The 24,412-nt window shown below is 33.9% G+C and overlaps 1 protein-coding gene across 1 annotated transcript in view; it reads left to right on the top strand.

The window, feature by feature from the left end:
• LOC111052749 (E3 SUMO-protein ligase PIAS2) overlaps nucleotides 1-24,412 on the top strand; it is a 35,934-nt gene that overhangs the window by 1,604 nt on the left and 9,918 nt on the right. Inside the window, exons 2-7 of the mRNA XM_022339506.2 lie at nucleotides 2,945-3,111; nucleotides 8,443-8,614; nucleotides 9,543-9,717; nucleotides 10,461-10,585; nucleotides 11,437-11,538; nucleotides 12,657-12,897. Coding sequence (XP_022195198.2) covers nucleotides 2,945-3,111; nucleotides 8,443-8,614; nucleotides 9,543-9,717; nucleotides 10,461-10,585; nucleotides 11,437-11,538; nucleotides 12,657-12,897 — 982 coding nt within the window. The remainder of the gene's footprint in view (nucleotides 1-2,944; nucleotides 3,112-8,442; nucleotides 8,615-9,542; nucleotides 9,718-10,460; nucleotides 10,586-11,436; nucleotides 11,539-12,656; nucleotides 12,898-24,412) is intronic.

A 24,412-nucleotide genomic window follows, 5' to 3' on the forward strand; every position in this document is an offset into this window, starting at 1 on the left:
TAGGTAGCCTACATCATATGAACGCCCAACTATGTTTGCTGTTATTTTCAAGTTAATCATGAAAATCTTGCGTTGTTTACTGTAGTATAGGTTGTATTTAGAAGGCTACATTTAATGGTAGGCTATGCCAATTCAAATTCACTATTTTATTATTTTTATAGACTTCATTTATTTATAGACAAATAATTTAGTTTTTATCTGACATCTATTTTTGTTATTGTTTTTTTTATTTGGCAGTAAGAATCTCTCTTTCGAATACCATATTGAGTTCAATCAGTGGAAAACCATCTAATGATTGTTCACGATTAACAACTATCTACTATACTACGCTATAAACTTACGCTGTAACTATCTGACTATAGTAATGGTTTGAAGCATTTATACATGTTATATAATATCTTGGAAATTGAACTGATGAATGGTACAAATGTATCATTACATGTTTTTGATTTGGCATAGTTATTTTACTCGTTGACATGCCTGATGGCAGTTTATTATTTTTCTTTGACTTCTCCTGTTGTGATTATACCTATGCAATATGTCCACGCCATGAACACTTTCTTTTTATTATGATTATCATCAGTTAACGACTTTTATTGCTTGTGTTTGTATTGCGTGCCGCAGTACAAAATGCAGCGTCTCAGATAGTCAATGTCGTTGAATATGCCTTATAATACAGTCTTCTTTGACAAGAGTACGAAAAAGTGAATTAATATATTGAATTTTATTTGAACTTCACGGAAAAACTAGCTTGTTTTTATTAACAGAAAATTTGACATTGACGATGACTTAAGTTCTTAGCATAGATGTTCCATGAATTAAAGAGGGTTTCATTATATGCTATTTAGTCTGCTATTCTATTTATTCAATGTTTATTAATTTGATCACATCTGTTCGACTGCTAGAATAAAACTCTTGATTACACAATTTTAATTTGCTTAAGGCCAAGCCACATGAACCGTTTTTCGGACGAGTCGGCAGGGCAGGAAGCTCTCCAATTAGCTGATTGGCCAGCCAACGCCAACCCAATCAGTCAATCGGCAAGGTTCCTGCCCTGCCAGCACTTCTGAAAAACGCCTCATGTAGCTTGGTCCCTAGTATGATAAGCACCCGAATTAATTGTCAGTTATACAGAATGAGAATCTTCTAAACGGTACCTTGCAAATAATTGTTTATTTATACATCCCATGTTATATATTTTAATGCTGTTTTCAAGTTTAGACAATCTTTTGTTTATTAATTTCGAATTCAGCTCGTCATATTTATTTCATTTGCCTGATTAGTTACATACTCGTATATTTTGTTATAAGGTTTCATATTTTGAATTTCTCTTAAGTTCTGTTGTATTGGTTGTTGGTGAGTGGTATAGAATAGTTTATAAAAAAAATAATTTTTGATTCTACCCTTTCCTTCTTTTCTACTACCATTCTGAGTATTTTGGCATTTCTGTTCAATTGCTTTTTTTAATTTTCCTTCTTGGCGAGTTAGGCCTGAGCTGTTACTTGTGACTGATTCTCATAGTGTTTATGTAAATACTTATTCTACCTTGTGATTTAATGAGTATCTAGCTGCTTTCTCTTGACTTTACCAATTCTTTGTTCCATGGCTGATTCAAGGCTTGTCTTTTGATATTATTTGCATTTTCTGTATAGTTTCCTATCAAATTTGAATGAAGAACTTTTATTTTTATAAAAACTCGTATGAAACTGACTCAGTCATCGACACCATTTCTTTGAAAAACCCACCAAGAAATTGATCAACTTTCTTATTTGTCGGAATATGCTTCTTGAATACATACCTAAAATATTCTTCAGTTCTTGTTGCAAGATCGCAGCGCGGATGTTTTATAAAACCTGGTTATAACGGCTAGTAAATGAAAAATATTACAAACTTTTTTTGAAAAAATGAATTTATAAATGTGATATTTCAGCTACAATATTAACTGTTATAAATACAGTAGCTGTTAGCTGTTATAAATGTGATGAACAGTCGGTATTTCAGCTACAACATATTATAAAGCTGGTATCATTGATGGTTTGATAGCTCAAATATTATGGCTGATAAAATCCTAAATGTTTAAAATTCTAAATGTTTTTCTTACAGCACTGCTTTTTTTTACACCTGTAGCGTGCAGAGTTGGCCACATTTGCAAGCTGCTTACCAAAACTGTATTGCTTTCGATTTCTATCACGTGACTGAAATAATTCCATCAATTCGAAGATACGCGATCCGTAATCCAACTCTGTTAACTAGGAGAATGGTCTTCGACGAACCAATAAAATTATGTTGTACTTGAACGATCGATCCTTATTTTTAGTATTTAGAAAAATCAAAGCTGTATGCACATTTGAGCATTTGAACTGAGTATCAGTATGGCAGGAATGTCGACTCAATAAACATCAATAGATTTCAATTTGTTGAAAAATTTTGAGTCGATTCACCAGACTTGAACAATATTATGGTTTGAGTAAAATTTGTACTGATTTGAATTATTAGAAGGTTGAGTAATTGATTTTAAAATATGTACTTACAGAAAATAATTTATAAACTAACTCACTTGAGACAGTTTAAAACCTTTTCCCTTGCATCCACAATTTCTTTGATAAGAAGTCCTTGAAAATCCTAGCGATTATCCCGGTAAACGCAGATTTCTACATCTTCGGATGAATATTATCTTATATAGTGCGGTGGTAATGGTTCCAGTGTTGATACGATTCTAGTTAGCCCTTTTCCATGCTACATTATATATGAAGAGTTGATAAGATTTGTAGATAGATTATACAGGAAATTGCTATGTCCATGTACTGGGCTATAATCGCAACAATTTCTGTATTTATCTCGAAATAGTTTTCTAGATTGGGTTGATGATGTAATGTAGAACCTCATGGGCCCAGTAGAGTAGGCGCGCTCGTCCTGACGAATGTGTGACGGTTTCTGGTTGCAGAACATGGTGATGACGTTCCGAGTGTCCGAACTGCAGATGCTGTTGGGATACGCGGGGCGGAATAAGTCCGGCCGAAAAACAGAACTCCAGGCTAGAGCCGTTGAACTACTTCGGCTCAAGTCAACCCCCATCCAGCTCAAGATAAAAGAACTGTACAAGACCATTCAGTAAGTAGGCTCTCTCCTCTTCTCTTCTCTTCTATTTCTCTCACTCTTCTACTCCTATACTATCATTACATTACTACTTGTCATGAATGAAGCGACAGAATGCCAATTCCCTGCTTTACAGTGAATCGGTTTTGTAGAGTAAAGTAAAACTTGTTTTTTCTAGTTTGTTTATAGGCGTACCGATGACAGTGAAGTGGCATGGCTAGAGTGCTACACTGTCGTTCTCATTCACACCAGTTGAAGCCAACGTTATGTTATTTTCTCAACCTATCAAAGTTTAAACTGTTTAAATAGAATCTAAACTACAATTGAACTATCGCAGGAAATATTCAGTATATTTCGACATGAACATGCTCAAACAATTCAATTTTAGCTACCTTCGTGCAACTGCACTCTATGTCATGTCGCTTCACTGCACGCGTACGCCCACAACCATCACACTTTGAGGTGCGTACAGACTTACGAGCTGCGCGACACACAAACGGAACGCGATTGATCGCAGATCGCGCGATTCCGGTCCGCTTGCAACAAACTGGTCAAGCTCCTGCCGACAACATTGGAACAGTGGCAAGCTCGCGCTCTGATCTCGATCACCGTACTTAACGATCCTTGTTCGAGAAATGCACGTTTGTCGCGCAGTGCTCAAGTCTGTACGCAGCTTTACGTGTACCCAGTTGCATTATGTCATTTTTACTCCTAATATTATATTTTCTATCGATCATTTGCATCATAGCAATTCAATTAATTTCAAAACAAACGTCAGATCATAAATTTTCATGTAGGAAAACTTGACAAAATTAATCCAGAAGGCAAGCCTTGTAATGGCTAAGTAAGTCTCAAAATCATATCTTTTCAAGTCTCTAGATTCTAGATCATAGTTACCTATTTAGTTAGGTTTAGGCCTATAGTGCCAACATTTCCAAGTTCCAATTATCACTAAGTTCACTGATATAAGCCTTGAACCATATCTAAGGGTCAAGCAACATGAGGTGTTTTTCAGAATACAGTTTTCGTTTGCCGGCAAAGAAGGAAGTTCTCCGATTGGCTGATTGGGTTGGTGTTCGGGAATCAGCTGATAATCAGCCAATCGGAGAGCTTCCTGCCCTGCCGACTCATCTGAAAAATGCCTCATCTGGCTTGACTCTCATAAGCTTTACTTTAATAATAGAAAAATCCTAAAACGTGAGTTTCACATCATAAATATGTGATAGGTACTTGATGTTTTATTTGTATCCTATAAGAAAATTTAATGAAAACAGAATGTTTTCATCAAATAGCGCAGCTCTGCGCTTAGAAACATTCATCCAACATGGTAAATTGAAATTTGAGTCCTCATTTATTGTGAATTATTGAATAGGTGTCAAGATTTCTATGAGGTGACAATCTTGAATATATTGTCTTGTATTGGTGAACGACTACTTTACTTAAGGTAAAGATCTAGTCAACTAAGTTAAAATTTTCGTGAAAAAATAAACGGTACTAGAAAGGGTGATTTTGAAGTTGATTTTCTCAAATCCCACATCTCAGAAAGGCGTGCACATTACACTACCACCAAGAATGGTTTCAACATCCGTAAATTCTCCATTTAATATTAATTATTATTATTTATTGCGATCGGTGAAAAATATTGATAAATATATTTTGCAAATAATGAATTGGATTAGTTTTCAATGTTTAATTAGTAGCAGTTAACTGTATGAACATGCCTGTATTCACATCTTGTGTGAAAGTAGTTTTTGTTTTTATCAAGTTTGTGTTTTAGTATTGTCCAGAGTATCGATTTTTTTTTCATAACTACTACCATTTCACTAACAATGTAGTTCATATTTCCCTTTTCTTATTCAGTTGATTCACTTATTCATCTTCTAGTTTGGCTACTTGTTGATATTCTATAAAAGATTAGATGTGATGCAGTGGTAGGGATGATCTAATATGGATGATCAAAACAGAAGTTATTCATCTGTAAGGTATGCTATAAATTATATGTTTCCAAGAAAAAGTATTATTCATTGAAATACTTGAACAACGTATCCTTCCCCACCTGAAAAAGGTTGAGTCGGCTCTATTTTAGCCTTATAGGCTTCCATTTTTTGAACAGAAATAAAATGCTGTGTACGAAGAGAAAAGTTAACATTTAAAATAAATAAAAATAGAATTAATTAATAAAAAGGGAGCCTAACAGAAAATAAATTAATATGAATTGAACAATTAATAAAATAGTTTGATAAATAATGTGGCATTGTGACTATAATCCATCGCTTTCATCCTTCATCTTATGATAACGGGGTTTACAATAGAATAAATTATTAGTCTATAAATCATGTACAAAATTAATGTACGATTAAATAATTTTTTATATGTAAAAAATAATGTAATTTTTATATGTACAGTATTTTTTTTTTATTTTCTCAATCTATACTATATTTAAAGGAAGGAATTACCTTTTAAATGTACGGGATACGAAATACATGTTCGAACCCAACGTTCCAACCTATCTTACCCATCTGAAAAAACTAATCATAATGATGAAAAATATCCTACAATCATGATGGCAGAATACCTCTCTTTCCGGACTGCGAATCGCATGACGGCGACGGCAGCGGCAAGGGTTTCTAAGCCATTGTTACATGGTTGACATCATGCGATTCGCAGTCCTGAACTTTTTATGTATGTTTTAAGTTTAGTCAGTTGATTTGCTGACGATTAACTTCTGTTATTTGATTGAGACTCTTAGGGCCGTTTGCACAGTGCCAGTTTAAACTAAATTTTATCAACTGGATTAAATCTATATCAAGTATCATTTGTTTTAATGTGATTAATTTTGGGTTAAAGCCAGCAGCTGATTGAATTCAGTTTAGGCTTTCGCTGTACATACGGCCCTTAATGGAATGCAATTTAATTAAAAATAATAATGTGTGAGAGAAAAAGAGAGAGAAATGGTGAGCATTTGGCTTAAGCATTTGAACATGGACCTAGCTGAGCTATTCTCTTTTTGTGAGTAGATGTTCTTATTATTGTTGGTTTTGGTTCTATTAAACTGTAAATTGTTTATTGTAGGCAATCGCAGATATTCATATTAGTTTCATGCACTGTAGGTACTTGTTTCTAAAAGGTTTTGTTTACTTTGAGTTCTATTCGTAATTTGGATATATTGACTCTTATTATTTTAGAATTGATGAGTTGTTTGTCTATGCTTTTATGTTTGTAAGCTATCTTGGTTTAGGTTTTGTTCAGACTACATGTTTTGAAGTCCATGATGGGGGTTTCATTGTACTCTTCTGGAAGTTGTTATTTTTTACTTATTCTTTGACTTATTACTAAACTTGGCAGTTTCTTATTCTTTGAGTTGTTCACTTGTCGACATGCCTGTGCGGTATGTTCACGTCATTAGCAGGAGCATTTTATTATTATTATTATTATTGTTGTTGCTATGTTATTGCATGGTATTCTCAAATATTAATATGATGATGTAAATAAAAATTAGATACGATTAAAATTTAAGATCCTTCCACATATGCTCAGGTTTATTTTTTTAGGGTGGTTATGTGATCCTTGATGTGGTGCTTCCTACTTTGTATTACATTGTCGAATAGATTTTTGTATTATTCAAGATTCATTGAAGTTTTTAACTTCAATTTAAATTTTAATTAAAACGGTAGACCCTTGCTTGGTACCGTCACTCTTCTAATCATCAATCTATCCGTCATTGTAAAAACAGGACTATACATATATTCAAAATGGAAATATTTGTCTTCTTTCTGACAAAACAAACAAGTTACTGTGAATATTGTATTTTGTGTATGTATAGTTTTATATTTACATCACTTCTCTCATTAGTAATTTTAAATCCAGTTAGTACTATCCACTGTGCCTATTTATATCACGGTATACTGTAGTATATTGATTATATTCTACTGTTTAGTTATCCAATTGTGTACCAGTCATCCATCACAATCCTCTTACCTCTAGTATTGAGCTTTCCGTCGACCAATTATCGTTGCGTTGCCAGATTGTGAGGAACTGTGCCTTTCTCTCATGCATGCCCATATTTTAAATGTGACAATACTGCTTCCGTTAGCCATTAGCTGTAGGCCGAACTAAAGAAGGGAAATATAAATTTGGACTTGGTCGTGAACAGACGCCCAAATGGTATTTTAAATAATTGTTGTTCTCTTGCACTTGGAGCTAAAATGTCGAACTAACAAACACACCCCTACTACTCTTGTTAAGTGTGTGATCACATTGATATGTGCTAGTGCACGCTTGGTTACGCATCACGAGACAATTGCATCTCTGTGAAAATGAGAAATAAAATCTGGAAAGATTTTATTGATATATTGTGTTCCACATTGAATGCGTATAAGTGCAAGTGATTTATTTATATATTATTAATTATACTGGATGTTTGAAAAAGAACTCCCTAGTTTTAAGTATAAATTTAATGTGTAAATTAATGAAAAACTACATCAACAAGTACATATAATGAAAGAGAGAACCTTCAAGTTTTGTTCAACATTAGTACACTTCAACCTGGGATCCATTTGTTGCCCTGCACACTTCGAGACGATATTCAAGCTCTCGCCGTATTCACCATCATATCAGGTGTAACTGTCTCAACTGCCGTGACGAATATTTCCCGTGAATGATTTAAGTCTCGGATTTTTCCATTGTACACAACATTTTTTATGTTTCCCCAAAAGAAAAAGTCCTGAGGAGCTTAGTCCGGGCTTCCTGGTGGCCAAGCGAGTGGGCGAGCTCTCCCTATCCACCTTCCCGGAAAGCGAGTGTCAACTGAAGGAACTGTTCACTGGCGCCGTCTTAAGATCAAGCAGGTCTGCCAACTGCAGGGGGACAAAACTTGGACAGTTGCTGAATCAAACATCATAAACTAGTAGAATAGTGTATACAACTTTTTACAGATTCTATGACACATCAAAACTAGGGAGTTATTTTTCAAACACTCTGTATATTATAAACACTTGCTGAACTTGTATTATTATTAGTATACAATATTATATTATTAACACTCACAATGAACGCGTGCACTTGCTGGTTGCGTTCAGTGTGAGCAGCTACATGCAAGTCACAACGTGTTTTAATGACACTTTCCAGATTTTGTTTTACGGCTCATGCATGATCTGACGTGCACTTGATAATGCATACAATGTGATCATACCCTTACTGAACTCAGTTATTTACAACAGTATTGTTATTCTTGTTATTAGAATGTTGTGATGGCTGATGTTATTTTGATGACACATTATACGTATGTGATGGCAGTGATGACACACTTCACTTTGAATGACAATAGAACTATTATGTGATGCTCAGGTCGAGCCTGGGAACTGGTCAGCCGCCAGGTGAGCCACCGACGGGCGTCGTGGTGCCGCAGCCGGGTGTGGGTGGGGCAATGATGGCCGCCGCCGCCCAGCAGCAGAGAGGCCCCACCCCCCGCATCGTCGGGGCCCCACCCACCTATCACATCTATCCGCAGCAGAGAGATGTAAGTCAAGTTCATTTACAAAATCATTGTTTTCAAATTGTAAAATTAATTCTATAATATTATGATTTTCATATTTTGAGAATCATATTATTATTATCATTCATTTGTTAGAAAGTTATTTCTCAAAATTGAAATTGGACAAGTGAAAGAAACATAGTCAACCTACTTTTTGGAATGAGTCACCACCTAAATTTCGAAGAGAAAAAAACTCAAGTATTGACTTAGTATTTTATCTACTAATTTTTTCACATCAGTGTCGTTTGTTACATAAATAAATAAATAATAAATAAAATACACTATTTTTTTTAGAAGAAGCGATACCTCACCCTTTTTGTGGCTGGGTGATGATCAATCAAGTAAACCTTATCTCAGAAATTTAATTTAATTTCGGATGAGAAGTAGCTCAAGGTTTACATTCTTTTTCTCCCAACCATTTCAGTGATGTGAAAATTTGTACAATTGGATTAATGAATAACTAAAGAAATCGAGAATTGTTTTGTAAAAAGAAGTAAAAGGTAATTTCTAATAAAGAGTAAATTTCATTTCAACTTGGTATTCATAAGGATTCTAATGGTGTTCATAATATTCAATGTTGTGAAGCTTGTCTTTTGTATGCAACTACTTGCACTATTGTATTTTCTGTGTTTATTATTGATTGTGACGATTCAATATTGTGAAGCTTATCTTTTATATGCAACTACTTCAATAAATGAAAATTGATTGATTGATGATTTAAAATGGCTAGTAACTACCTGTATAATATGAATTATATTATTTTTATGAATTGTGTATATGATCTACTGATCAATAGATGAATATGATTATGAATGTTTGTACAATTGAATTGCTGTTTGATGCTGTACTAGTCTGTTGAAGAATGATTTATTGTGTTGAGTGCATTATTAATAATGGTTGAATTGTTTGGCAGGCAATGTCTATGTTCCAGCAGCCGCCGATGTACCAGAGCTACAACCAGAAGGTGGCGCCGACGCCACCCCCTTCCCACCCCCAACACCCCCCCTACCCGGTGCACCCCGATGTCAGGCTCAAGAAGCTGCCCTTCTACGACCACCTCTGCGATCTCGTCAGGCCTTCCACTCTCGGTAACATTCTCATCAATTACTTATTCAATCATGATCAATTACAAATTTCATAAAAACTCACAACAGTCTTCAGCCCAAAACTGATTCTACACAACAGCCCAAATGATAATTAATCTATTATCACATCAAAATGAAAAACAAACATACTTTTTCATTAAATAATACTTCAGAATATTCAAGAAGGAACATCTAAACTCTTGAAAAATTGAATTTAAAAGTCATACTAATAGTCCAAACTTGAAATAAATCGTAAAATTTGTTGCAATTGCTTTGCAAAAGGAAACTTATTTTCTTAGACATTTTGTTCTTATTTAGAAGGCAGTCTTGAGCTGAAATATATTTTGTTTTCTAGAAAACGATTACTAGAAGGCCTACTATTTCCTTTTATATATATATATATATATATATATATTATATATATATATATATATATATATATATATATATACTGTAATATTTTATAATGTATTCACTTTCTTGTTCAGTGCTACTTGTATTCACATGAAAAATAAAAATCAAAAGCACCCTTTTCAACATTATATTTTCATCTTTCATTTCACATGTTCCAAACTTTCAAGACATTTGCAAGCTCGAAACATCCAAAAAGCAAAATATAAATGTTGAATGGGTACTTTGATATCTAATTTTATGTAAATATATATGGTATATTATTGAATAATCTCATATCGTTTCAATTGAATGTTGATGTATTTTTTTTAATAATTTTAATTTATGTTTTCCAGCACCAAGTTCTTCGAGTCGAATAAACGACCAACCGTTCCAGTTCCATTTGTCTCCTTCACAGGCCAACGATATATCCACATCAAAGAACACAAGCTCAGTACATAAGAACGAATACGATATTCAGGTGAGACAACCTGCGCTTCCAATTGTACTAACGCCCAAATTGTACTCATGTACTAATATGTAGCCCATGTAATGCGTTAAGACGAAAATGGAAGTATTATTATAAGGATGTCCTATGATTGAGTGGAAATGAAAATAATGGAATAATAAACCTACTGAATGGGGCTTTGATGTTCATTTTAGAATAGAATGAGAAACTTGCAGGATATTTAGTAGATAATGGAATGAGAAAGGTGAAACAGATCACACTTCAACTCATGAGAAAAGTAGCCTTTTTATTATAAGAATTCTTATGAAATTATTATCCACTTTCTGATTAATATTATTCACTAAAAACTTCTTTTAAATTTCATTTTTCGATTTGATAGAAGTGAACTACTGAATGTTAGGTTTTAATGTGTTAAGCTGGTAAAGTGTACCAAATAATTTCAACGTTGCTTGGTGAGGAATTTCATCTATCTACATGTCATCAATCTACAATCTAACTAACTATGCGTCTCACAATCCAATTAGAGTATTGTCTTCTGAAGCTTCATATTATTTGTTTTGTGTATGCTTTTCTAAACTTGATATACTTGCAATTAAGCCTTGTAATGTATTGTTACATGTTACGATTAGGCCTACTGTTATAAATCAGACGATTCCATAGATCGGTATGTTAGCTCTTGCTTGTCATTTTAAATGGAAATGATTAACTTGTTGGAACTATAATTATATTGTTTTATTATTATCGTGGTTATGAAGGTATCCTGTCTTTTTAGTCTATTGATGATCGATTTTAGAGAACTTCAAGAGTGACTGTCATTACTGTATCACCGCATGTATTTTGGTGATATTTTAAATTTTTTCCAGGTTCAAATGAGGTTTTGTTTGGTAGAAACGTCATGTGAGCAGGAGGACTGCTTTCCTCCAGGTCTGATCCTCAAAGTTAATGGAAAAATCTGCCCGTTACCAGTAAGTGCCCATTCCGTTTACTTACTTTCTCACTCACTCCTTGGATCTACATTCCATTAAAGGTTTTGGCCCTCAGATATTCAGACCTTTCAAGCAGCTGTCACTGCCAATTTAAGATCAGTTCGAAATAATTATTAATTGCTAAGTGCTTGTACACCATTTTTTGAGGTTGATTGGAGTTGAGTGGTACGAATAAAATGCTGATTACATGTTGATATTCAAACGAAAACAGAAAAGGGATATTTCAAAAGTAAACAATTAATATTTAGGATATATTTTTCTAATGGTTATAATATTTAAACCGAAACGTAGGACAACGGTAAGACACACACACACACACACACAACACACACACACACACACACACACACACACACACACACACACACACACACACACACACACACACACACACACACACACACACACACACACATGTTCATCATGCATGTCTTGCAACCTCAAATGAATACAGCAGCGAAGAAAAATGAAAAACAGAAATCAGAGATATAAAAACCTAACCTCAACAAATTTTGCTCGAAGCCTTTCGCTGTGATCACACAAAAATGTATGACGTCATGTGTATCATGCATGTCTTACCGTTATCAGCCAGCATTAAGTATCTTCGACAAGGTCCATGTATTTTAAAGTATATATAACAAATAAAATAAGTATTTCTATAAGGCTACTTGTATTGTTGATTAATGAATGAATACTTCCATATTACCCATTTTTTCAAAACGTTTTCATGTAAATCACAACAATACGGTTGTTGTGATATAAATCACAACAATAATCTAGTTACGGCTCTCAAACCATTTTCAAGATTTTTCCAAAATAAATATTTTTTCTAGAAAGCCGAAACTAGTTGTGTTTTATATAGCCTAAAAAAAGTTTTGGAAAGAATGGTACTATGAAATTATTTCTTTATTAATATTGATGAATATTTGTTCATTATTTTTATTGTTTAATATTGATGAATATTTGTTCATTATTTTTATTGTTCAATATTGTTCATAATGTTGATGATGATGATGATAACATAGCTCAACTAACATGTGATTAGCTGTCGTAACGATGCGATGCCAGTGGGTGAACCTTTTGTGGTTGTGTTATAGAATCCGATCCCGACGAACAAACAGGGTGTGGAGCCGAAGCGGCCGCCGAAGCCGGTGAACATCACGCCGCTGGTGAAGCTGAGCCCGACGGTGACCAACTCGCTGACGGTGTCGTGGGCCAGCGAGTACGGCCGCACCTATGCAGCAGCCATCACCATGGTGCGCAAGCTCACCTCGGCCCAGCTGCTGCAGCGATTGCGCAACAAGGGCATACGCCACGCCGACTTCACCACCGGACTCAGTCAGTACCCTCAATCAATCAATACCCTCAATTTTCATCAAAAATTACTTGAAGTTTGATAAAATGTTACTGCAAGTAATGATCAAATACAGAAAGGTTACCCACGAAAGGGTGCTCACCGAAGACTAGATTCTACATGAAATTTGTAAAAAAAATGTTCAGTAAAACTTATATCGAACTTTTTTGAGATATATTGATTTCTTGATATTTTTTTAAGAACGTAAATAACTAGAAAACTATCAGTAAAAATCTAATTCTATGGATATGATTTCTACTTTCCTTGCCGTATTACCATAGGTAAGGAAAGTAGGCTATTGCTTTCCAAAAAAAATTAAAGTACCCTAATTTCAAGTTTTCTATACGTTTCAAGGTCCCCTGAGTCCAAAAACATGATTTTTGGGTATTGGTGTGAGTGTATGTCTGTGAACACGATAACTCCATTCCTAATTAACCGATTGACTTGAAATTTTTAACTTGAGGTCCTTATAATATGAGGATCCGACAATAAGAAATGCCAGTTCTCTTCCTGAGAAATCAACAGGGGGTCCACCTCATCCTTGAGAAATGGACTTTGTAATCTCCTTCTCGTGCATGAGGTAGGTAGGTAGGTAGAGTAGTTTATTCAAAAGAACACAAATAGTCGAGATATTTCATCTGTAGAACAGCTGTTTTGACGACTTTTAAAAAATAATCGAATTTCACAATTGAGGAGCTGGGTGCAAAAGCGACCTTGAGTCATATCAGGTCGTTCTTGCATAAAACGTTTTAAATGAACCGCCATATCTTTTCCTTTACAGTGGTCTTTATCCCAGCTGATTATCTTTTAAATTGACTTCAGAATCTTATTTTTTCTGTCCCAATGTTGCATCTCGGTCTGGAGTTCAGCTCTAAGTGTGTTCTTCTCAGAGTATAAAAATATTGGTTCGAGGGGATCTCCTTTCAGGATTCAGCAATATTGTAGACTGCAGTACAATCCACCTGGAACCATTTCATCATCCAGAAGCTACAATGAATGGTTCATTGATTCCATTCAACTTTTAGATGAGGGGGGCACCAATCTTGCTATATTGGACTCAAATGGAATTCCACTCATGCCAAGGATAGCTTTAAAGGTGGCAAAAGAAAACGATTTGAGGAGCTCATTTCCCATGTTGAGTGAAGAAGAAAGATCCTGGTTTGAGGAGGTGATAAATAAGCCCAAACAAGATCTACAACCTTCCAATGAAGCTGATGATCCTGAATCACAAGACGAATCAGACTGTGAAAATGTTGAAACCTAAGAGTTCCAAGAAGACTGATGAAAATTTTTTTTATTTCAATTTTATTCAATGAAAGTAATGTTTTTTGCTCAATTTACTGGACTTTTTCATTAATTATTTATCATTAGAACCACAAATCTATTCTTTTTTCTAATGAACCAGGCTCATAAAGAATTTTTTCAACATGAAAGTGACTTTTGTGCAAGAACGACCTCCGACCTCACTTCTTATTTTACATGATAGGTTTCATAATAAAACACTATCATTTACTTATGATTATTATCATTTGCTACGAATGATTCAACTTGAATAATAAACGTCAATGTGCTACTAAATCTTTAACAATATGAAAATAATTAAATAAATAAATAAAAAATAGAAATTGATTTAATTTTCAACTTCAGTTTTCTCAAAAAGCACATTTCTGACTCGGATCGTTTTTGCACCCAACTCCTCAATTTACACAAAGGAAAATGTACTCTGAAAACAATAGTATGATCGTAGTTTTTAAATATGTAGACGCCAATAATTGTCATTATGTTATTCCCCTAAATTATTCTCGTTTAATGTTACAGTTCAATGAGCAAAGAAAGTTGTGTGGGTGTACCACATTAGATTTTTAATAAGAGTCATACAATTTGTTTGACTATTTTACAATTTTAATAAGAGACATATAATTTGTTAGACCACTTTGAACATTTTATGAGCGCTCAAAGTTAAAAAACGTACATTCGTCGATTTCAAAGTCAAATTTCAAACAGTTAGAAGAACGCGCATAAAAAGTTCAAAAACGTCAAACAAAAGAACAAGTTATATGAATATTATTGCAAATTCCTTCCTCTTTCCAACCATATAATTAGAATTAGATTTTGGCTGATAGTTTTCTAATCATTGACGTTTTTAAAAATATCGAGAAATCTCGAGAACTAAGGTCGATAGAAGATAATTTTGTTGCAAATTCCATGTAGAATCTTTGGTCTTCGGATGTTACACCTTTCTTGGGATACTCTGTATACTCCAATGTGAGGCTGTATATTAGTGTGTTAGTGGTGTGTACACATGCAACAGTAGTTGAGTTCCATTGCCGTTCAAACTACTGCGACACCATACCCTTATTTGTTCTCATCTTCAAGATATATTTTTCCTCTATTCCTGAGAGGCTCCTTGATGATGCTTGCCTTCATCAAACCTCAAATGCATGGATTAGCGCTTAGTTTCAGGATCACAGGTGAAAAACCAGAACTCTGTATTCGTATTAACTGTTCATTTTTGTTTAAAATCATCAACTACATTTTATTCATCAAAAAATATATTTCCTAATGATTTAATAATACATTTTTGTAATTGAGATTCAATATTTTGTTGATTAATTATTTGTCTACATCATTTAGAAACAACCTGGTAACGTTGCGGTGTCAGAGAAGGATAGCGCTATCTGCTTTGTTGAATGATTGACAAGGATAGCAACACCAATGTTAATAAAATACTGCCATTATAACGTGGACCTCACTATAGGATACTGTTGGTTAAAAATATAATTTCAGTGAGTATAATGTAGACCTCACTGTAGGATACTGTTGGTTTATAGTTATTTGTATATCTAGAGTAAAAAATACAGCTTTTTATTCCTGAGGGGAAAGTTTGATGCACGAGACATCATGACAATCTTTTACAACATATCCTAAAAATTGAACAACCAGCCGGCAAGTTGGCACTGCTGACAGCGCTATCGGTCGGCAAAAGTTTTAACAATGATGAGCTTGAAAACATGGCTGACTGCCGTCTCCAAGTTCGCTTTCCAGATTTGATTAGTTGATGAAAAATATTCGTTGGCTGATATTTTGAATAACATAAAATATTTGCAAATATGTATAAATTCATATAATCTACTAATATCAAGTACGGTATGTAATAAGTATAGCATACAAACTTATCTTTTACAAGTTGAGCAAATTTCTGGTTGATGTCTTGAATTCAGTTTGCTCAATGACAACTCTACATGGTTTCTCATCTGAACTCCATCCTTCCACCCTATTTCCAATGCAAGCTTTTAAAATAGAGATGCTTCCCATGTTATTTGAATAGAGTTAACTTTCAGTCCCTAGGGAGTTTTTCCAGTCTCCAGTGCGAAAAAGTGACACTCTACTATTATGTTGCAGGGAGTAAAGTAAGTAGTTTAGACAGTAGGTGTGTAGGAAAAAACATTAATTGAGTGAGTAGGGGGACATGGACAGTGAATAGTCAATCTAGATATGGACATGGACAGTGAATAGTCAATTTAGATATGGACATGGGCAGTGAATAGTCAATTTAGATATGGACATGGACAATGAATAGTCAATTTAGATATGGACATGGACAGTTTAGCTTTCTGCTATACATGAGACATGTTTTTCTTATGCCAATATGTGAGTGGGTTTTTGAAAGCTGTGAAAATGTTGAGAGCAGTCTGGTTTCGCTGCAGCTCTCTTATGGCCTTTGCGTCGGGCACCACTTTCAGATAGAAACGGGAACAAAAGCAGTTGACGTTGTTCTCTTCCGAGATGCGAAACTCGACCCGGTAGAAGCCGTATGGAGCGATCGGAATCTGCGCAAACCTGTAGTAACGCTTGTAGTCCAGCACAAAGTTCCTAACAGAGTATTCTCCCTGAAAGCATCACACAAGTTAACATCACTTTCTATAATATTAGAAGATTCGTTATCTTTTGTTGAAGTACATTATGCATGCGTTATCCATACTGAATAAAAATCCTAGATATTGTCGAACCACTGATTTATTCAAAATCGAGATTCCGGTTTCGGTGTCACATCATTATTATAAATCTCTGGTAAACTATAACCATAGAGTAAAGATACCGTTTAAAAACAAAACAAAAACAAATATACCGTTTAAATATACCTACATTATTAATTTGTCTCTGCTATAACTAAAGTAAAGAGCAGTGGTATTTATACTAACGGCCGAGCACTGTAGTAATTGGTGGAAGCCAAAGTGAACATCTGCAATTGGTCTATAGTGAGGTCCACGTTATAATCAATCATTCGACAAAACAGATAGCGCTGTTTTTTTTCTAGCTCCGCAACGTTGCCAGATCGTTTTTTAACAATGTGGAAATATAAGTAACAAAATATTTAATTTCAATTATATGAAATGTAATTCAATTATTATTAATTTCAATTATCATGAAAATGTATTTCAAAGGCCCGGTTGCACAAAAGCAAGTTGAATCTTGGCCGTGATTAATTTCACGAGAATCAATCAGAAAAGGCTTTTTGATAAGACTGCTTCTCTATTTGGTTCTCCTGAAAATTAAAATTTAACCGGCTTTTGTGCAACCGGAACTTGATCATTGAAAAATATATTTTCTTGGCAATTATAATGTAAGATTGATTATTTCAAACAAGAATGAACAGTTGATATTACATCAGATGTGCCGCTATCAGCTATCCTCTAAAGAAGGTAGAGAATCGGCAACGCTATTCTCCTATCTTTCTCCACTACCGTTTCAACGTAGTCCTCAATATAGCCACTCCACATTTATTAGCGGTTCATAAAAGACATTACAAAATAAAAGACGTTACATAAAAGACGTTACAAAATTGTTCATAATAGACGTTACAAATTGCGTTGCAAACAGCCAACAAAGCAATGACAGATTATGTAACTAATGAACAGCAACAATGTAACTACTGTATTTTGAAAGTGAGAACCCAGTACTCTCGCGGTATAATATAAGTAGAAATACAGTGGAAAAGTCGTAGAAAGAAGTCAATGTAACCTGTGACTTCAGCTCTCCTTAAGACTGTGCAAAGGCTAAACATAAACTTTCTACTCTTGATATTTTTCCTAGTTTTTTGATTTTTATATCATCAAGCTATCAAAATGAATAAGTTTTATCAGGAAAACATTTTTTTTCTGATCATTACTTTTTGAGATATGAGCGCCTAAAGTTTAAATTTTTGGTACAGAACATTTCAAATTCGGCAAGATATAAATCTATGAGATTTGGAAGATAGATTCTTCATGGTATTGTTGATCTATTAGAACAAAAATAGCTATTCAATTTACTAAAAATAACTTTTAGTTGAGTTATTTTTGGTAAATTGAATAACTTTTTCAAAAATTGATATTTTCAGAAAATTTTTGTTTTACTAGATCAACAATACCATGAAGAATCCATCCTCTAAATCTCATGGATTTATATCTTACCGAATTTGAAATGTTCTGTCCCAAAAATTCAAACTTCAGGCGCTCATATCTCAAAAAGTAATGATCAGAAAAAAATGTTTTCCTGAGAAAACTTTTTCATTTTGATAGCTTGATCATATACAAATCGAAAAACTTGAAAACAAATATCACGAGTAGAAAGTTTATTTTTAGCATTTGCACAGCCTTAAAATGAAGTGATTTTTAAAAATTCCGGATGATGCCTCTATATAAGCTTTTCGCTTGTGAACAAATGTCCATGCCTGCCGGCGGGATTTGAACTTACGACTAAGCCAAGCGAAATGTTTGTTTGTTTTCAATTTTAGAATGCTATGATGATACTGGAATCACACTCTATGTGATAGTGATTATCGGTGAAAAGATCGTTAATAATGACTGTACCTTTATGAGAGAATAGCAATGATTATCGGTGTAAAGAGCGTTGATAATGACTGTACCGGTATGAGGGAATAGCAGTTGTACGTGTAGCCAGCGAATTCGACAAACTCGACGACCAGAGGACGAACGAAGTCGGCCCAATCGCACATCACCATAGTCATGTCAAAAAGACTCTGGTACCGACCGCTCGAACCACGAGTCGTCGCTATTACACGCAACTGAAACATCATAATGTCATTTAAACAGTTTCCCTCAAGGCTGTGTACAAGGTTTTTGCAATATTCTACTGTTGGAAATTTTCATGCCGTATCTGCATTCCCTACACACAGACGAATAGTCTTGTAGGGAGTTTCCTAACATATCCATCTTTTTGTGTTTCATGTAATTTTTGTAATTATTTTGGGAAATGAAAGTTTTTGATTTTGACATGTTGACCCAATGAAGGCTAATGTCAACCAGCGCCAGAGTGTGGATGGGTAGTTTGCCAACGCTAGCAATCGCTGGTCTACATTAGGCACTGGTTAAATTGCAGGCTGGGCCAGATTACTGGGCAATCATGTAGATGCGGCATAAACGTTTAAAAGTTCGACTCTTATAGTGAGATCTAGGTTATAAAGATAGCTCTTTTTCGTTTCTATCTCTGCACCGTTGCCAACACCTTATAGTGATCAATGGAAAAATACAACGAACTACCAGAATATGTATTTGTATTATTAAATTTTGAAACATAATATGTTTTTCCTATAAAAGTGTCCTTGAAGGCTGCGTATGTCACTCTCATAATGTCACAGTATTACATTTCGATTCATTAAGAATAACATTAATGGTGACATCGGATTGCCTATAGTGAAGTCCACGTTATAATGGCAGTATTTGATTAACATTGATGTAGTTATCCTTCTCTATCAGTTGATAAACAAGATAGCACTCTATCCTTTTCCAGCTTTGTAAAGATGCAAGATCGTTCTTCAACAGAGTAGAAATTAGCAAAGCATTTAAATATTTAATTATGATTCAATCATTAAAAATATATTTTCTTGATGAATAAAATATAATTGATTATTTTAAACAAGAAGAACAGGTTATATTTATAAATGTTATATTTAAATAGGTTTATATTTTTCAAATTGAATTGTGGTAGAAGTTTCTTGGTTGGTTTTGTGTTTGGAAGTAAATAATTAATCAGATAAATTGAAAAATCTAGTTGATACATTTTTACTTTCCTTGCCCTATTACCATAGGTAAGGAAAGTATTGCTTTCCGAAGAAAATTAAGGTACCCCAATTTGTAAATTTCTATACGTTTCGAGGTACCCTGAGTCCAAAAAAGTGGTTTTTGGGTATTGGTCTATATATATATATATATATATATATATATATATATATATATATGTGTGTGTGTGTGTGTGTGTGTGTGTGTACACACGATATCTCATCTCCCAATTAACGGAATGACTTGAAATTTGGAACTTAGGTCCTTTCCGTATAAGGATCCGACACGAACAATTTTGATCAATTGCAATTCAAGATGGCGGCTAAAATGGCGAAAATGTTATCAAAAACAGGGTTTTTCGCAATTTTCTCGAAAATGGCTCCAACGATTTTGATCAAATTCATACCTAAAATAGTCATTGTTAAGCTCTATCAACTGCCACAAGTCCCATATCTGTAAAAATTCCAGGAGCTCCGCCCCATCTATGCAAATTTTGATTTTAGATTCCCAATTATGAGGCTTCAGATACAATTTAAACAAAAAATTTCGAGTGGAAAAGATCGAGCATGAGAATCTCTAAAATTAATGTTCAGTAACATTTTCACCTAAAATTAAAAATAAGCTCGAAATTCGAGAAATAGTTATTTGTGCAACTAGTGCGCAAAGTGACAGTTTGCTGCACCGAAAGAAACGTTTATTCTTTCGGTTTCGGTTTCGTTTATTCTTTATGTTTGGCTTCTTGAGTGCAGCAAAGGAACTTTGCGCACGTATTTCACATTTAATTTTTCCTACTGTTACCATTGAATATGAGAAGTGGTTGATTGAATGGTTATGGGTAAAATGATGGCTGAAATCCATCAAATGTTTGTGTGTTGTGTGTCTGTTATTAATAGCAACTTTAATTCATTTAAAAATTAATAATCCAATTGAAGTTGAAAATTCTCAGCCAAAGTTCTCATTTTTATTCATTCAAGAATCAGAAAAAATACAGATGGAACAAAAACTTCACATTAAAAATACACGCCAACAGCTTGTTGGCTGAACCAAGATGCAAGATGGCTGAACACAACAAGATGGCTGAACCACAGAGGAAAGAAGCACTACTGTATGCTTATTCCGTGGCTGAACCGACAAGCGCGCGACCTAGCGGGAAGAATCGTACCTAAGTTTGTTTCATCCAGCTAAAAATTACTGAAACACGATTCAGAAATTTAGACTTTTGCTCATATTAAAGAGAAAAATGCTCAAAGTAAACTGAAAAATATTTATAAAATTAACATAGACAACAGAGAATATTTATTGTAGTATTATTATGTTTTTTATTATTTTTATTTATATGAATATCAAACGGTAATCATTTAACCTCAAAATTCGAATTTTATAATGTATATTTGCTACTTTTCTCATTTCTTGGAGTTGAAATAATAATTATCAATAGAAAAGAACTATTATTTATTATTTAATGATGAGAATTCGTAAATGATGATTATTTAATTATGATTTAGATGAACATTATTCTTGTTTTGGATTTCTAGATTGGGGTTTTATCATAAATGTAGGGTAGCCATTGAAATGATTCTTATCTAAATCTAACCACAGTTATTTTTACTAACTTAATTTTTGTGTTCGTGCACTAATCCTCCATATAACCCACCAACTATTTTGTGTTGCCATGTTGCAAATCTGGAGTGCAGAAAAATTTTTTCCCGCACTAGAGTGGAAAAGTGAATCTTTGCGTTCTGTAATCAGTGCAGGAATCGTCACTTTTCAAGGTAACTGTAGGAAAATGTTATTATTTCAATAATTACAAACTGTTGGCAACTGTTGATTCTATTAAATCATTCACTATGACGAGATAGCAGACCTCGTGTGTCTCCAGCGTTATAGTCCTGTTACCAGCTGGCTTAGATCTTTGAATAGTGACTTGAGATGGGCGGGAACACTAGCGTCAGGTGATAAATTTTCATAACGGCAAGGAAAGTTGTGTGAGTGCGCCACACCAGATTTTTTGGTTTTAAAATTGTGTGTAAAATTAAATCATGAACGTTACTGCTACATAACCTCTGGACTGTATATTTTAAATTAAGTTTGAAAGCAGTTTTGGGCGAATGCCTGTTTTTTACACCTGGATTGTATATATCTATCAGATATACCGGTATCAGCTATTCCCTATAGAAGGCAGAGAATCGGCAACGCTGTTCTCCTATCTTTCTTCACTGCCATTATAACGTGGACCTCACTATAGCAGATTATCAAGTTTAATCGTTCTGTATGAATATTATAATATTATACTCTCTAGGAACTATTATTATTGATTGGAAAAGGAAATTGGCGACCATGGGAAAACATATAATTTTCTATAAGTTGAAATGTGGTTTGTTTCAGCTTGTAAAATTGCATAGTGGCCTCGTGATACTATGTGTCTTTCAAATGTTAACTTGATCTTTGAAACACCATTGAATTAATATTTTTGAAGATTATGCAGGACATGTTTAAATAATAGATTAAGAGGCAGATTTTTCTACTCACAGTGGTTGTTCTTTTCATGTATACGTAGTTGAATCCAGATGCATTGAAAACCCAATTGTCGGAGTTAGGTACTTTTCGTCTTGAGAATGTGGTTTTACAACATGGTTTTCCCTTGATGGCACAGTATTCAAAGCCAATGTGATTCTTCACAAACGAGTATGGGCCCTGTTTATGATGAAAATTTATATTTATTATGAAAAATATTTAGTCAAACTTTGACTAAAAGTAGAAGTTGACCTTCCAAGATAAATCTTATCACTTATAAGTGATAACAGTTTTATTTTTTTCAGGCTATTCGTAGTAAAAAGGTTTGTGTTCTAAAGGATTTTTAGTAGTGTTTACTACTGTATTGGATTTACTCATGTTCAATTACTCATGCTCGACTTATTCTCCTCTTCCAAGAAGTGGGGGACATAGCAATATGTGTTAGCTACAATAATCATAACATAATGGCTTTTTACAAAGTTCACTTTATTGTTCAGGGCCACTTGTATTTACATTAACATTGAAAATTATGGAACCCTTCTTAATATAAGTCCAAGTTATATATATTTTCTATTTCTCACATGTTTCAACTTGTGTTATTCACTTGAAAATGGGTTTAAGAGTTGAAACATGTGAAAAATAAAAATATATATTGATTTGTAATTTGTATGTCTTATTTCATCAACTTTCATCAGCTTTCATCAACTTTGTTCGATTATTGGAAAATAGGTATGCATAGGAAAACAGGTACTTAAACAAGTATGCATGGAATAATTAAAGTATTGCGATTCTTTCTCCCATTCAAGTGTGACAATAAGGCTTTATTATGATTGATCGATAAGTGATTTGAACTTGACTTACTGCATAGTCATCGAAAAGAACTTCACTTCTCACGTAGAAAATCATTAGGAGCAGGATTGCTTTGACTTTATGGTAGCCATCCATATTTCAACAGAACGGGCCTTCTTTGCAAGTAAAAAAATCAATGAATAACAATTTTTATTCTGTTCATTATTTGTACCAAATTAATGGCTTTTTCGTGATCAAATCAAATTAAACATTCTCAACATCAACAATTGTACTACTTTTACTATTGTAGCGCACATTTACATTTGTGTTTACATTTATATTTTTGATTAAAATAATCGCGTGTATTAATTACATGAAGCCTTCTACTGTACATGCTTGATAATACCTTCCGTATAAATTTTTACGATAAAAATCAAATTGACCCAAAATTCGATGTTGAAAGATTTTACGTTATACGGCTCTTTCTTTACATTATACAAAACAGAATAGCATGTCAAAATGGATTGTATCAAAATTTGGAATCATTTAATTGAATTGATTGTATAGTCCGTGAAAACCTTAATTTGAAGCACGGGGCTTTATGATCAATATTATTTCAATATAACAATAGGAGCCCACTGTTTTTTGATGATTTTATAAAAAAAATATCTTTTCTATCTTTGTCTCAAACAATTAGTTCCAGGCTCTCTGAATTCTGATTATCATTTTAGTTTTATTTTTGTTACATCTTCAGCACATTTATTAGACTTGTACACAGGAACTGCAGTCTCGTGTTGGAACCAACACATCCTCAGCTGAAGATTAGGTTCACAGCTAATTTCGTGTAATTTCAACACGAAAACTGCAGTCCTGTGACAAGTCTAATAAATGTGCTAAAGATGTAACAAAAATAAAACTGTGTTTTTACTTTCCTTGCCTTATTACCATAGGTAAGGAAAGTATTGCTTTCCAAAAAAAATTAAGGTATTGCTTTCCAAAAAAATAAGGGGTCCACTCCATCCTTGAGAAATGGACTTTGTAACCTCCTTTTCGTGCATGAGGTAGGTAGGTAGAGCAGTTCATAAAAAGAACACATAGTCAAGATATTTCATCTGTAGAACAGCTGTTTTGACGA

This window comes from Nilaparvata lugens, chromosome 2, assembly GCF_014356525.2.
Source record: "Nilaparvata lugens isolate BPH chromosome 2, ASM1435652v1, whole genome shotgun sequence".
Classification (NCBI taxonomy): domain Eukaryota; kingdom Metazoa; phylum Arthropoda; class Insecta; order Hemiptera; family Delphacidae; genus Nilaparvata; species Nilaparvata lugens.